General features: G+C 40.8%; 1 protein-coding gene across 2 annotated transcripts in view; it reads right to left on the bottom strand.

Moving 5' to 3' along the window:
* Window positions 1-2,141, bottom strand: part of WDR48 (WD repeat domain 48) — a 45,548-nt gene extending 43,407 nt beyond the window's left edge. For both annotated transcript variants that reach the window (XM_065933033.1, XM_065933035.1), the window contains exon 1: window positions 2,075-2,141. In XM_065933033.1, the coding sequence (XP_065789105.1) occupies window positions 2,075-2,122 (48 nt within the window). In that variant the 5' untranslated portion in view covers window positions 2,123-2,141. The remainder of the gene's footprint in view (window positions 1-2,074) is intronic.
* Between the last annotated feature and the right edge of the window lie 14,456 nt (window positions 2,142-16,597).

Raw genomic sequence — 16,597 nt, 5'->3', positions numbered from 1 at the left:
GTACTGTTTGTGGTTTTTGTTTTGTTGTGCAATGAACATGCTCTAGTTTAAAAAACACTTTCATGAATGAAAGTTCATCCTTGTATTGATATAAAAATCCTCTGAGCCTTCTCATATTGGTTCTATACCTTAGGGGCAAATTCTGAAAGACTTAAACAAGACTCACTGAATTTTCTCTGCAGCCAACTGATAGTAGAAAGTTCTTGTGAATGCTCTTCCTAGGAATCAGTTTCAAGTCACTTCACCAATCTGACTGCTGTACCTATTAAGAACAAAGTGCCAAGTACTGATTCCCAAGTTCCAGTTTTGCACTCTGATTGGTGAAGAGTGAATATATCATTCTCCCTCATTGTGCATACAATGGCTCATATTCAGCTTATTAAAACACTCAGTTTTTCCACACATGCTGCAGCTGACTTATATTCCCTCATCCTGTACTTTTATATTGCCTTTTAAGTCTAAATCCAAGAAACTAAGACACCTGATTAACTCTCCTTAATACCCTAAGGAATGTAGGGTAGCACTGCCCTACCTTAGGGCAGTAAGGAGAGTTTTCTAAACACTAGAAAACAATTGTTACAATTAAGTTTTAGTCAGGAACATACATTCTCACCACCTGCCCTATGCACTTAAAAATCACCTAACAGGGTATGCTATTTTAGATTCTTGTTAATGTCACTCAATTCAACAAATATCTAATCAGAGCTGAGGACACCGTACTGATCAATGAGATCAATAAAAGAAAGAAGTGAACTGGTCAGAAGATTTTATGGCCAACAGCCATTTCCTGGGGTTACCTCAATGAAGAAATCCCTTGTCCAGATTACCAAATATTCACTGACTTATATGTAGCACTACATATACAGCTGCGTTTTATAAAGAAAGCTTGGGTGCTACTTATTCCTGCACTCTTTCCTACAATTCTTTACACATTTTGAGGTCCAAACTAAGGCTCAGTAAATGTTTGAGTAAGTGCACCGTACTATCCCCATTACAGACAACATACTGCAGGTAATTAGTAATACTGATTTTGAAGCTGCAACTCCAGTACTTTGGCCACCTGATGCGAAGAGCTGACTCATTTGAAAAGACCCTGATGCTGGGAAAGATTGCGGGCAGGAGACAGGGACAACAGAGAATGAGATGGTTGAGGCATCACTGACTCAATGGACACGGGTTTGGGTAGACTCGGGAGTTGGATGGACAGGGAGGCCTGGCGTGCCGCGGTTCATGGGGTCGCAAAGAGTCGGACACGACTGAGCTGAACTGAACTGCAGGTAAACACCTGTAATAAGGCTTTTACTCCTCAGATCGTTGAAAACAATAGGTAGCAATAACTCAAACGTACCCAAAACAAAACTGTATTCATGAAGACATAAAGCACACACGGGAGGCTTAGGTAACTCTTTACTTCTGAATAATATTATACATTAGAGAGACAGAAAAATTCAAGGATGCACACTGAAGATGAAGAAATGGTGAAAATATTAAATTCCAAAACAATGAAAATTACAATTCTCCCACGAACACCGGCACACTCCCACGTCGTTTCCACCTCGCGGGGGAGAAGACTCACGCACAAAAGGCTACGGGGGGTTCCCAAGTGCAGAACCTCCTCAAAAACCCGGCAGGGCTCAGCAGCCACGCCACGCCCCCGCACGGGCCCACTCACTCAGCTGTCCGCCGGGCGGGCAACAGTCCGCAGGCCTGCGCCCCGACGCCGCTGGGCACAGGACTTGGGAGACGAGGGAAGGGGGAGGCAGGTGGGCGGGGAACAAGCCCAGCCCGACACCGCAAAGCACTAGCCTACGAGACAGCGGATGACCTGCAACCCCGAGCTCCCAACTGCGCGTCCAAGGGTCCCGGGACTGGGCCTCCGCGGGTCCAGCCGGCCGCCCCCCGCCCCTTCTTCAAGCGGTTAGCGCCGCGGCCCCACCCCTCGCCGCCAGGCACGCCCCGTCCTGCTTGCCCCAAGCCGCTACCCTGAGCGACCGCGGCCCGGGGATCTGTTTGCTGGATGTGGGGCCGGGGCTGCCAGCCACGCCCGGAAGGTCAAGGAGCTGGTCTTTCCTACCTGCACTTTCCTCCGCCCTGCCGTGTTCTGCCGGTGATGGGCCGCCATCTTGCATGTTGACAGTCCTACGTCACTTCCGGAAGTGGCCAGGACCGGGCGGATGTCCCGCCTCTTCCCGTTCGGCCAAGGCCTGATGGTGTTCATCTCAAGGGCTTCTTGAAGCTGAGGCTGGTGTCCCAGTGGTGGCCCTGTGGTATGAGAGAAACACGTAAAAACGGTTGCGTGCATATAATGCTGCCGGAGAGAGAGCCATTTTGTGAGCCGAGGAAGCTGTCCGAAACTAGCTCTATGTGGGCCTGCACCCTGGCTCGCACTGTTCTCCAGTGTCTCCTCAGGCCCAAGTAGAAGAAAAATGCTGACAGAATTAATGCTGGGAATGGGGCCTTTGATGGCACCTCTACCCCTTTCAAACGTTTGTTGGCAGCTAGGGGATCCGATATATTTACCATGAAGTACCTTAAAGGGCAGAGAATTATAAACTGCCCTGGAAGGAGGTGAAGTAGAAGGTTTGGCAAAGAAGGTCGCCCCATCTTCAGGAGGCGCCGCGTATCTGATTAAATAAGAAAGAGGGAATTCCCTGGTGGTCTGTTGAGGCAGTCTGAGCACTGGTTGGGAAAGAATTTCCAGACACAGAGCATTTCAGGAAGAGAGTGAGTTTGTTAAGAACAAAGAGCAGAGATAACATAGGCACTGGGAGTGCAGAGGGGCTGACCTCCTGACAGACCAGGGAAAGCTGGCAGTTTTTGTGGGTAATAGCCAATATTTATGGAGAAGGAAATGGCACCCCACTCCAGTACTCTTGCCTGGAAAATCCCATGGATGGAGGAGCCTGGTAGGCTGCAGTCCATGGGGTCACTAAGAGTCGGACACAACTGAGCGACCTCCCTTTCACTTTTCACTTTCATGCATTGGAGAAGGAAATAGCAACCCACTCCAGTATTCTTGTCTGGAGAATCCCAGGGATGGGGGAGCCTGGTGGGCTGCTGTCTACGGGGACGCACAGACTCAGACACAACTGAAGTGACTTAGCAGCCAATGTTTATAGTCTCAAGGCAAAAGTTCTACTGGATGGTTGGAGTTATTAGGTGATTGGTTGGGGCCCTATAGGGTATTTACTCGAGTGGGCATCTTTGCTTAATTGGGAGTCAGGAGGCTTGTTAGTGATTATCAGGAGCTTTTGGCAGTAGTTACAAAGGGGCTCGGTCAGCTTGTGCGGTGACCTTAGTTCTGGGCTCTACTTCTGTGGCCTTGGGGCAGGTAAGCCTCAACCAGGTCCAGTGGTTGGGACTCAGGGCTTTCACTGCTGAGGCCCAGGTTTGATCCCTGGTGGGGAACTAAGATTCTGCAAGCCGTGAGGCTGAAAAAAAAAAAAAGAGAGAGAGAGAGAGAAATTGTCATAAGAAGGCAAAGAAATACACTATTTAAAATTGTTCCTAGCAACAACAAAGTTCCAAATCCTGAAGGAACTGGGCCTCACACTAGTATCTGGTATAAACCATCTCTTATTCTGGGACAGTTAGACCTTTCTGACTGAACGTTTGACCTGAGGGAATTCTCCTGACACTCACTATAAGTCTTTGGTAATAATTCATTGTACAAGGCTAATTATTTGGTCAGTTAGTTGGTCAAGGACATGAAAAGAGCATGATTGGAGAACTGATGACAAGGAAGACTTGGTATGGAATATGGTGATAGACTTTGCAGAATAAATGTCAAGAATCACCTGGATGAAATGAACCACTTTGTGGATGAAACTTAGCCTCCTTTTCCAGGCTCAGTGGTTGTTCAGTGGACTCATGAATGAAATGGCAGTGATGACAAGGTTAGAGCTGTGCATAGGATCACCAAGTCACTGCTGAGTGTTCAGTTTGCTAGCAGCAGATACCAGTCCTGAGGTGGTGATAGACCTCATGCTCCAGGAAGACCAGTCAACCACTTGGAGGCAAGTATATTTCATTGGCCCTCCCCACCATTGAGGAAGCGATACTTGTTTGTCCTTTCTGAAATATACTTACTTTAAGCTTAAATATGCTTGTCTTACTGAAGACCTAGTTATGGTGCTTTCTGGGAAACAGCCCTTTTTGGTGCTGTGTTATAGGATGAAGTGTATGCTTTGAACTAGTGTGCAGTATTTGGCACTCTTTTTTCTTGTTACCTATTTCTGTATAACTACCCTAAAACTTAATTGTTTAAAACATATTCAAATTTACTTTGCTTACAGATTTGTGATTTGTAACTTTTTTAGAGCTCAGTGAAGACAGCTTATCTGTGTTTCATTTTCCATTTGATGTCAGTTGGGACAGCAATAAGTTGGGAGCTGGAATCATCTAAAGGCCCACTCCTTTACATGTCTGGTGACTGATGCTGAGTCTGTGGCCAGAACACCTACTCATGGCCTTTCCACAGTGCTGTTTGATTTCTCACAATATAGTAGCTGGATCCCAAGGGCAAGCATCCCAAGAGAGAGAGAAATCCAGGTAGGAACTGTAATGCCTTTTCTAAACTAACAGTGGAAGTCATGATTCCACTGTAGTAACTTCAAAGCACATTTGGTTCATAGAACTTAATTGCTAAGGCTGTTTATATCTAAAAAGTTAAAAAAATTTTAATTCATTTGTTTTTAATCGAAGGATAATTGCTTTACAATATTATGTTTGTTTCTGCCACAGATCAACATGAATCAGCCATAGGTATAAATATGTCCCCTCTCTCCTGAACCTCTCTCTCACCTCCTACCCCAGGCTACTCCTCTAGGGTGTCATGAGCACTGATTTGAACTCCTTGGAGACTCCTTTTTCAAATGGAAGAAATGTCAAGGAATCTGTGGATATGTTTTAAAACCACTACATTTCCAAAGCCAACATTAGTGGGTTTAGGAACAAAGTGATGTTATACCTAATGGACCCCATTTACAATTTTTTTTTAACCGCCATTCTCTGAGAGTCTGAGCTTTGTTAGTTTAGAGGTGTTTTTTTTTTTTTTTTTAACCAAGGAAAGGAATTCTTCCAACAAGACTGAACAGTGGTTCCACTGATTTGGAGCTGGGACAGCCACCTAGTCATTTTGCATGTCTTGTGTCACTGAATAGGCAAGAGAAGGAGAAGAACAAGTTTAGGATTTTGGTGCCAGTAATTAATCTTGGTCATGAAGCAAAAATAGGTTTGCTGGTATAAAACAGATAGGTTCATCAGAGACTCAGATCTCTTAGAAATGAAGGTATTGGTTGAAGGTAAAGGAAAAATAAGAATGACTAGTGGAAAAAGAAATTCATAAAGAGAAGTGAAGTTCTCATAGTCAGGGGAAGAAACGAGAGCAGTTATCTTTCCTTTCCTTTCTTGGTGTATGCTGTATACTTTTTTAAAAATTTTATTTTTGGCTGCATTCTGGTTCAGGTAGGATCTTAGTCCCCTGACCAGGGATGGAATCCTTGTTCCCTGCATTGGAAGGTAGTCTCTTAACCTTTGGACTTCAGGGGAAGTCCTTGATGTATACTTTCATGTGTTTTAACTTTTCTTTCTTTACCCTTTACTTCATTATTATATATGAGGTGTGATATTGTTGGTAAACTTCATTATTTAGTATATCGTAGAGGAATAGATAGCAACTAGAGATTCTAGACTTAGAAATGGATGTAGTAACTGATGAAACATTGGGTTGACTCTTTTGAAGAGTGACAGAGTGCGTGCATCCTTGACTGTGTTAAGAATAGTTGCAATATTTTAAATAGCAACCTTTTTTGAAGTATAATCATTGAAAGCAATGGCTATTTGCTGTAGAGCAGCCAAAGTGATGACTTTACATTTGATAGTTTTGTGGCTTTATTTTTTGCTGTCCATCATTTGAGTTTTCGTTCTGTGTCTGAGGAATTCCCCACTGTGTGTCTTGGTAGTGAGCACTGCTTACAGAAAGTGAGAAAGGCAGTTACTCAGTTTTTCTAGACATCTTGTAGCAAGAGTGTGTGCATGGGAACTCAGCGTGATTAATCAGATGACATCTTGACTGCAACTTGATGAGAATTTCTGAGCCAGCACTATTCAGCTAAACTCCCAAATTCTTCCCACTACAGAACCTCTGTGAGATAATAAATATATGTTGTTGTGGGATAATTTGTTATGCAGCAATAGATAACTAGTATACTCTCCCTTCTCCATGAGCAGGGGAAGTGTCACAGAACTTTCACAACTTTACAGAGATATATTCACCATAAACTTTATCACTCACCATTTACTTCTTTGTCTTCTGTTGTATAACTGCCAGGAGGCTTATCCTGGCAGAATTCCCTTATCAATCTCAGAATTTTCTACATAGGAAGATTGGCACCTTTATACAAAATGTAAGAAGCCTTGACACCTACTATTATTGTTCTTAGATTTTGAGACCTCTATTTAAACTCCTAGACAACATGAAAACTTTAACATCCTGAAAAAAAAACTACTTTAATATTAAATAAAAATACAATCCATTAATAAAAAGTAAAAGAGTTCTAGAAAGCTTCTATTTCCAAATAAACCACACTTGTTAAATCTTGCTTTGGAGGGTGACCCTTCCCTCTGTCAAGTTACTTAAGCAAGTTAATTAACTTCTTACATCTTCAGTTTTTAAAAAATCTGTTAAGTGGAATAACAACAGTACTATTTCATATAGTTCTTATGAAATAATCTTCACACAGTACCTGGTAGGTAGGAAATATTCAGTATACTTTAGGTATTATTTTTAATCATCACCTTGCTCAGGAAACTATGCCAAAGTGTTATAATAACATTACCAAAGTGCTGTAATTTCCTAGGATAGATTTTTATGTAATGTAGGCTCTATTACTTTTTAAAATTTTCAAACAAGCTTGAACTATAATCTTTCGTTCTTATCTACTTTCTTATTTTCAACAGCCTGGGAAAAGATTCATGAAATGATAAGGCCTTTTTACAGATTTGTCCACATGCTTAAATGCATGTTTTCTGGCTCCATGGTCCATTTACTGGAGGAAGTGAAGGTGACCAGGTATGTCTTTAAACCATACCCCAGACTTCTTACCGTCATCAGGAGATAGACATGAATGTTTTCTTGTTTTTTGTTTTAATTGTTTTAGAGAAATTAATGTGTTTTGAAAACTTGTTTAAAGACACATGATCATGAATGCCTTGGTTTGCAGCTACTATTGTCTGCTAGTGCTTATTGCATTAATGTGGATATTTTAAAGATGAATTTTAAAAAGAATAGAACTTCAGCCCTCATGCAGTTAATGCAGAAGTACCTAATAAACTTTTTAATGTAAGCCTGTCATTATATCAACCAGATTTATGGAGAAAGTGAGAAGTGTCATTATTTCCTTATAATTGTTTAATGTTTCTTTAAAAGAAGGTTTCCCTAAAGAAATAGGGTATCATAATAGACTACAAGGTCATAATTAAACAAATATGTGTAAGTGAAACAATATTATATAAGTAAACATAGAGACTCAGAATGTTTACAATATGTCAGAAGTTGTAGGTTTATGTCAAATGTTGTAGGTTAGTTTAGATTGTAGATTGTCAGCAAATCCTCAGTTTTAATTAGTCTTAGAAGCCATGGTACTAAGTAGCTCATTATTCAACTTTAACTTATTTCTAAATACACTAGAAAAAAAGTTTTTTCTGTCTGTATTTTTACATGCCAATATTAGAAATAGAAACCAATCTCTTCTTTCCAAAAATGTTTGACCTCATCTGGCTTTCCCACTGGAGGGCAGCAGAGAACCATCCAGGCCATCCCTGATTTTCAATCTCACTGGCTTTAATGTGACAAATCAGACCTTAAAATCCTTAATACTTAATTCCTACTGATAAAATGTCATAATCAAAGTACATTTTCAGAAAGCCTGTTCACTCCCATAAAAAACCATAATTTATTGTTAGAATAAGAGGAAATAAAGCAAAATTTATGCAGTTATATATATTTATTAAGTGAACAAAAAAAACTACATCATAAATATGCTTTTTTTGTGGTGGGATTTTTGTACAGGAACTAAACTGGCTAAGGCTTCTTAAAATCCTAGTCCAAAAAAGTACAGTGGATGTGAATCTTACTGCAAAATTCTGATATATGAGTATATCATATTCGATTATTGAAATTATTTATAGTTCTGAGGTCCCAGACAGCCAAAATGACGGAAAAAATATCAACCTCAGTCATTGTTAAGACTCTCCTGCCTTCCTAATCCAGCATTAGGTCACTTACAAATGACCAGGAGTCATATATGGGGAGGCACCAACTGAAGTGCCCAGTGTCCTTTGAAAGTGTCCAGGCCTCTGTTCTTTTCCTGCATTGGGACTAACTAGGGTTTTTTGTTATAGCTAGAAATTCCAGTGCCCAGGGCCCTACCCACCTAAGATACATAGCCATCATTGACCAGGATCTCTCACCAACCGGGATACTTTCAACATTGGTCACAGGTCTTCAGGGCTTCCCAGGTGGCTCAGTGGTAAATAAGTCACCCAAAGTGCAGGAGATGAAGGAGACATGGTTCGATCCCTGGGTTGGGAAGATCCCCTGAAGCGGGGCACAGCAATCCACTCCAGTACTCTTGCCTGGAGAATCCCATGGATGAGAGGAGCCTGGTGGGCTACAGTCCACAGGGTTGCAAAGAGTCAGACATGACTGAAGTGACCGAACATGAACGCACAGGTCTTTACTCCTTGTGGAACCTTTCTTCCATCTTTCCTTGCCTTCTCTGCCCTACAGACAGTATGGATTTTTCCCCTGCACACCATTTCCCACCTGGATTCACAGCTTAACCTCTTCAGTGAGCTTGGGCTTTCACTAAAGGCAAGACAAGAGGTAATTGTTAAGCTTCAGGCCTGGTATTATAAACCACTCCTGAGATCAGCAAGCACTATGAACTGGCAACCATCAGCAGAAGGTGGGGGAACGAGGGAAAATAGCAGCAAAAACAAAGTACCCTCTAATGTCTCAACAAATTATCGTCCATAGAAGCTGAACCCAAGACAATTCTTTTCCTGGTAATCTCACTATAGAAACCACAGGTATTCTTTATGCCTCCAAACACCTTTAAACTGCATTCAAAACTAGGATTGTGAGTCTGGAAATCTTTCTTTGCTAATTTGTTGTACATGAATGCCTGCAGAAGCCTTTGAATGGTAAATGCTGTGGGAGGGGCAGTTTCCATGGTAACTTTTCAGTGCACCTTTTTTCTTGCACTTCAATTAGATCTTCATTGCTGAGCGGTTGTGAATGAGAAGGTAACAGCTCAGTCACATCTGGAGGGCTGGAGGAGATATGAGATTTGCAGCCTTTCTAGATGCAGCTATATTCTCAGTCTACTGAGTTGTAGTATGCTTGTTTTGCTCCATCTCTTCATGGTGCCCCAGCACTGCAATGCAACACACGTGACAGAAAACCAATTTCCTTAATATACCAAGCTTACAAGTTAATATGAACAATATCAAAACACAATGGAAAAAATGAGCAAAGGGCATAGACAGGCAGCTTACAGAAGAAAATCAGTGGCTTACATTGTATGAAAATGTGTTTAATCTCATTCACAATGACGGAAATACATATTTAAGTAAGATTACATTTTTCACCTACCAGACTGGAAAAGATCTAAAAGTTTGATAATGTACTGTGTTCAGAGAATGTGGAAAACCCATCATTTTATATACTGTTCTGTGGGAGGGTAAATTGGTTTAATCTCTTTGGAGAGTGATTTTGCAGTTTCTCTTCTAGAAATTCATCCTACAAGTGTAATTACATTTGACTTAAAAATACAGGTAAAAGGATATTTGTTGAAGCAAATAACTGGGACGGATTAAATGAGTTGATGTATCTAGACAGTTACACACACTGGACAATGAGAGACAAAAATATAGTTGGGTTTTCCTCAAATGCCAGAGTTGTACGTTCAGCCTATTTGCAAAGCACTGTTAAAGGATAATTCTCAAAAACGAAGAAAGGAAAACCATGACTCTCATACAGACATAAAATTAACAAGTGCTAAAGATTTAATTTTGCTCAAAATGAAGGAACTCTTATCTGAACTTAAGTTCATGTGTCTAGCACATATTGAGGTCAAACAAACCAAAAAGTTGGTTTTCAGAGCAGAGAAAGGTTTATTGCAAAGGCCAAGCAAGGTGAATGGGCTGGATGTGTTCAAAGGACCTGAACTTCCCAATGACTTCCAGGCAAGAGTTTTAAAAGACACTGTTGGGGGAGAGGGTGGTGAGATGCCTGATTAGCTCGTGAAACTTCTTTTGACTGGTTGGTGGCAAGGTAACAGGATGATGATTCAGGAATCTCAGCATTCTGGTTCCAGCCAGTCTGTGTTCTAGTGCTTGTGATCAGCATGTCGTCCCCAGCCTCACCTGGGTGAGGGTCTTAGTTTCTGCAGAACAGCTCAAAGATATGGATCAGATTGTTATCTATATTTCTTTCAGAAGGAACCAGGAGTCCTGTGACTCTCTTTTCCTAATCATTAACTTCTTGAGCTAGCTTTTTGGAACTCGGGGAAGGCCTGGAGACAGAAGCAGTTTTCCTGCAAACAAGAAATAGGGACAGGGAAAGACTTTGTATAGAGGAGGGCTAGGCAGATGTCATAACTGGTTCAAAGGAGAAGTCAAGGAGCAAAGATTCATATGCAGTAAAGGAAGGTTGAAATGTGCAAATGAGGGATAAACTGATTTTCAACAGTTGTTGTAGGGGGGTTTGTCCCTGCACCTGACAGAATTGACTTGCATGTCTGTAGGTAGGAGTTATTTTGCCTTATTATCAGTTATCTATAATTTACAGAGTAGTAAAATAACTCTCATAGAAACAAAATCAGTAATGCTGCAAGTTGACCAAGTGCATAGTTTTCCACTGAAGCCATTTTCTGTACAAGATTTAAGTGATAAATGCAAGTCTAACAGAGTGTAAAATCCTGTGGTCCCAATTTTGTGTGTGTGTGTGTGTTCTTCATTGTTCAATCATGTCCGACTGTTTGTAATCCATGGACTGTAACCTGCCAGGTTCCTTCATTCATGGGGATTCTCCAGGCAAGAATACTGGAGTGGGTTGCCATGACTTCCTCCAGGAGATCTTCCCAACCCAGGCATCGAACCCAGGTCTTCCGCATTGCAGGAGGATTCTTTACCATATGAGCCACCAGGGAAGCCCATGACTGAGAGTGTGTGTGTGTGTGTATATATATATATACACACATATGTATACACATATATGTATATGTGTGTATATATATATATATATATACACACACACACATATACATGACATTCAAGTATATGTACCTGAGTGTGGCATTGGTGATATAGTGGTGAGCATAGCTACCTTCCAAGTATGTGTACATGTATACAAAATCCCATGGACGGAGGAGCCTGGTAGGCTGAGTCAGACATGGCTGAGCGACTTCACTTTCACTTTTCACTTTTATGCATTGGAGAAGGAAATGGCAACCCACTCCAGTGTTCTTGCCTAGAGAATCCCAGGGATGGGGTCGCACAGAGTCAGACATGACTGAAGTGACTTAGCAGTAGCATATGTATGTGTGTTCACGTATACATTGACTGTTCCTTGATAGAGACAGAGGAGATGAATAAATTGTGTCTGACACTCTAGAGAGGGACTGAAAGTTGCGAATCTGAGATGAAAGAGAAATCTAGTTTTTACTGTATATACCTTTTTATACTGCTTGAGTTTTTTTCCTTTACTTTTGCCATGAACATTTTTTCCCAAGGAAAAGGAACTTTTCCTAAGGTTCATAAATCTTACTGAGACAACTAATAAAACAATGAATTATATAAATGAAGCATTGCATAAAATACAAGGAGAAGCTGATAGAAATACAATAGCCGTGGGAACAGAGCCCTTAACAAACCTCTTTCAGGGCTTGGCAGTTGAATAGACAGAAAAATAAGTAAGGCTTATAATAGCAGTTTTCAACATGGGCTGCCTATGCAGGTCAGTTAGGGAGCTTCCTTGTGTGTGTGTACTCAGTTGCTCAGTCACGCCTGACTCTTTGCAGCTCCATGGACAGTAGCCCTCCAAGCTCCCATATCCATGGAATTTCCCAGGCCAGAATACAGGACTAGGATGGGTTGCCACTTCCTACCCCAGGGGATCTGCCTGTCCCAGGGATCCAACCTTCATCTCTTGCATCAGCAGGTGGATTCCTTATCACTAGCACCATCTGGGAAGCCCAAGGAATTTCCTTAGGAAAGCTTTTTCATTTCAAACAGTCAAGAGTAGACAGACTAAGCTAATGAACTCTTGTGGTCCACCACCCAACTTTGACATTTACCAATTCCTGGCCAACTTTCCCTACCCCCTTTCTCCCCTTCTATGTTATGTTGAAGCAAATCCCAGAAACTGTTATCATTTAATCTATAAACATTTCCTCCAGGCAGTATCTCTAAAATATAAAAGATCTTTTTAAAAAAATAACCAAAATGCCAATATCACTTTTTTAAAAAATTAAAAATTTATAGATATGGTATCATTATACTACCTAAAAAATAGCAGTATTACTTCATCAAAGATTCAGCATTAAAATTCCCAGTTGTTTTATAAAAGTCATTTTTACAAATAGTTTTGTTTGAATTAGGATTTGAATAACGTCCATGCATTTTGATTAGTTGATGTGTCTTTCAAGTCTCTTATTGAAATTCATAGATTACCTAGGGAGCTTCTAGAAAGTATTGAAGTCCAGGCTTTATCCTGACAATGTTAAATTTTACCTGGACCCTGTACTCATGGGAAACAGATAGTTAAAGAAACCTACACACACACATGCACACATGGACAGAGCCTCTTTTGTGTTCTGGAAAAGACTGCAAAGAAACATTTTCTTCTATATGACTTAGGTAAGACTTATGCATCCCTCTTGTTTACCTATGACAAGCCTAGCCTCTAAGTTCCCATTCTTGACTTCATAAATGATTAACTGGACTGCTTGTCCCTGTTGGCCAATCAGAACAAAATGTTTGTTAACCAAACTTTGGTTAAGAGTCTCTCCCAAGTTCCCTGAGCTTTAACCCAGTAATCCTTTTGAATAAAGTCTCTCTTTACTAAACCTGGATATTTTTGACAGTCCCTAGAAACCTTTTTTCTCCACTTGATTATAATATGAAATGAGATTTGAGAACCATTCCTTAGAAGTCGTGAGCAATACAATTAATAGGATAATCTAATACATATGTATCTATGTTAGTCTGTGTCCAGCAGAAGGTAGATTCTATGTGAGGTCTTAGTGTAGCTGGTTTACTTAGGAAGTAATCTCAGAAACACAAGAAAAAGAGCAAAGACGGTAAAACAAGAAGGAGGAAAACCCCAGCCAGGATTCATAAATGAGCAAGTTGTCCCATGGGTAACTGAAGCTCAGTTACTCCGGGGATTCTTCCAGGACAGCAAAGATAAGGTACTTATCCAATTTTACCCATCCCTAACTGGTTGAGAATATTCTCTGAGGGCTTTAAGTCCCAGACCCTGCTGAGTACTTTCAAGAAGAGAAGCAGAGGTGTGCAGATCCTTGAAGGGACTGTCAGCTCACTGTCCCCTACAGCTGCAGGCAGATTCAGAGAGGACCAAGGGCTTAGGCAGTTGGGGTCAAGAGCATGTGCTTCCATGATGAATTTTATGCCTACAGAGAACATCATTTTTTAATTCTTGCAAGTGCCACTTAAACTTTGAAAGTTGACCACAAAGGACCTTCTGTAAATCCCCCCAGATAGAAATTAACTAAGGTTTGTTGAATGTTTACTATGTGCTGAAGTTTCCACCTGAATTGTGTCTGTGTGCTTTGTTGTTCAGTTCTGTCTGACTCTTTGTGACCCATGGACCGCAGCCTGCCAGTCCATGGAGTTTTCCAGGCAGGAATACTGGAGTGGGTTGCCATTTCCTTCTCCAAGAGATCTTCCCAACACAGGAATTGAACCCACATCTCTTGCATCTCCTGCATTGGCAGGTGGATTCAATTATTATATTTAATGCTCAGGACAACCATCTGAGATAGGTGTTATCATTATCTCAATTTTACAAATATAGAAATTGACCCTTAGGTTAAATACTCTGCCCAAGGTCATATAGGCAGAAAAAAGAGCAGGAATTTAAACTCCAGCCTTCTGACTCAAGAATGCAAGTTGCTGGGAGGCGGGAGGGGGGATCGGGATGGGGAACACATGTAAATCCATGGCTGATTCATGTCAATGTATGGCAAAAACCACTACAATATTGTAAAGTAATTAGCCTCCAACTAATAAAAATAAATGAAAAGAAAAGAAAGAATGCAAGTTGCTAACCACCATGGATATGCTTCCCTACAGCCTTTAATCATAATGTGGGAAAACCACATGTTAATAATAACAATGGTGTAAATGATCCAACAATAAATACCCCAACCACTTGGGGATTAAAAATTTTTCTCTATAGAGAGAATGAAAGCAATAATAAGAGAAACTCTATATGGCAAAATTTATGAATTATGGTTAAAGCTGTGATGAAAAAGAATATCATTATAAATCAGAGTGATGTTATATGAGTTAAACATTCTACTCAGAAGGTTAGGAAAAGAACAAATTAAGCTCAGGCAATGAAAATAAGAAATTAAGACAAATGACAGGGAGGATTTCCAATTCCAGTCAAGATGAAATAATAGGAAATGGATTTAATCTTTAGTCTAGGACAACTAAAAAACAGACAAAACATTAAACAGTGGTTTTTAAGACACTCAGTATCAAGCAACAGAGGCCAGTGATCCCTGATGAGAAATAGGAATTGACCCCTTCCTTGAGAGAATTTCCAGGTGTTGGTATAAGAAGTGAACCCAGGCAGAGTCTGGGGACTCCTTGAGTTGAGAAGGAACTGAGAATCTGGAGGAGAAGAAGATAGCAAGAGTTCTTAGGATAGGCTTCCAAGGAGGAGAGAATTGCACTCAGAGAGAAACCTGGAGCCTATAGAGGGTTTTCCTCAAGTATTCCCGGGAATACTGATCAGATGTGAGAACATAACCTGAGGCCAGGGAAAGGAATACCTCAAAAGAATTAATGCCCAGTGCACTGGGCTATTAATGCAGGAGTTTATTGTTAAGGTTTTCAAAGTGGTGGTCGAGGAAAAAAGTAGTCAAACTTCCACTTGTGAATATTATGCCTTTCTTAGGGTTTCACGGGTTCACCATGTTTTTTTTTTTTTTTTTTTTTTTCTGGAGGAGAAGGAAAGAGTAGCTTTATTTCTTTGCCAGGCAAAGGAGGAATACAGTAGGCTAATGCCTCAGGAGCTGTCAGTTCAGTTCAGTCGCTCAGTCATGTCTGACTCTTGCGACCCCATGCACTGCAGCATACCAGTCTTCCCTGTCCATCACCAATTCCTGGAGCTTATTTAGACTCATGCCATTGAGTTGGTGATGCCATCCAACCATCTCATCCTCTGTTGAACTGTGCCCCCCTTTAAATTGTTTTTTACTTTCTAAAATTTTTATTGGAGGATAGTTAATTTACAGTGTTGTCATGGGTTTGCTCTTTAAAGCATAAAAGTGGGAATTGGGGTACAGGAAAGGGGAAGAAGTGGGGTTGCTCAAGTGGTCAGTTATCTAGGTTACTGAGGGCTTTCTGAAAGAAACTGCATTGGTGGTGGTACCCTAATTCCTTATTTGCCCGTAGCTGTGTTATGCAACTGGTAACATGCTTGTTTAAGTTATCTTTTGAAATGGATGCCTGAACAGTCAAAAGCCTAATGTCAGGCACTTATGCTGCCATTCTGTGTTAGGTATAAGCATGATGTCATTTCAGAGAGTTAAGAATGGGTTAAAGGATGGGAATGAATGCTGAGTAGCATAAGGGTAGGTGTGGAGACTATGCTGATTCTGTGCTTGTTCATGCTTTGCCCTGGTTGACTGGGATTGTCTCCTGGAGCCCACATTTTCCAAACTCTTGTCAACTTTTGGTCAGTTTTAGCACTACTAAGAGTCTTCAGAAAAAAGAAAGGAAGATGCCAAGGAATTTCTTCCTCTCTGCTCCGGGCATCATTTCTGGCAGGGGCAGTGTCTCCTCCCTAGATCAGCTATGGCACGTACAGACTTTTTTGTACGTGAAAGATTGTGTGGGTGCTAAGCCTTTGAAATGTGTCTGTGGATCACTTGTTTGCTATAGCTCCAGGAAAAGGATTAGAAGACTGTTAATGATGCAGTCTATTTAAGGGGGCTTTCTCTAAGATGACTTTTCCTCATTTATTTTTAAAAAGGAAAAAAGTATGCTCTCCCTTTCCTCCATTAATGCTCTTTGATGAATAGTGCAAACTGTCACCTGGTATTTATTTTTATAAGCCCCTAATTGCAGCTAATCAAGCATTTACTTTGGATTTACAGGCTCTTGCTGCAGGTTCAGTTTTAGCCATCCTCAGTAAAGAAACATAATTGCAGTAGACTATAGAAATGAACATGACAAAAAGTAAGAGATGAGTATCATCACTTTTTACTTAAGCATACCTTCTTTTTTCCTAGCCACATAGAGATCAGAAAGAGAAAATAGCATCTTAAATAGAATT

This window comes from Muntiacus reevesi, chromosome 4, assembly GCF_963930625.1.
Source record: "Muntiacus reevesi chromosome 4, mMunRee1.1, whole genome shotgun sequence".
NCBI lineage: Eukaryota > Metazoa > Chordata > Mammalia > Artiodactyla > Cervidae > Muntiacus > Muntiacus reevesi.
Note: the sequence above shows the minus strand (reverse complement) of the source record. Positions and strands in the feature narration are given on the sequence as shown.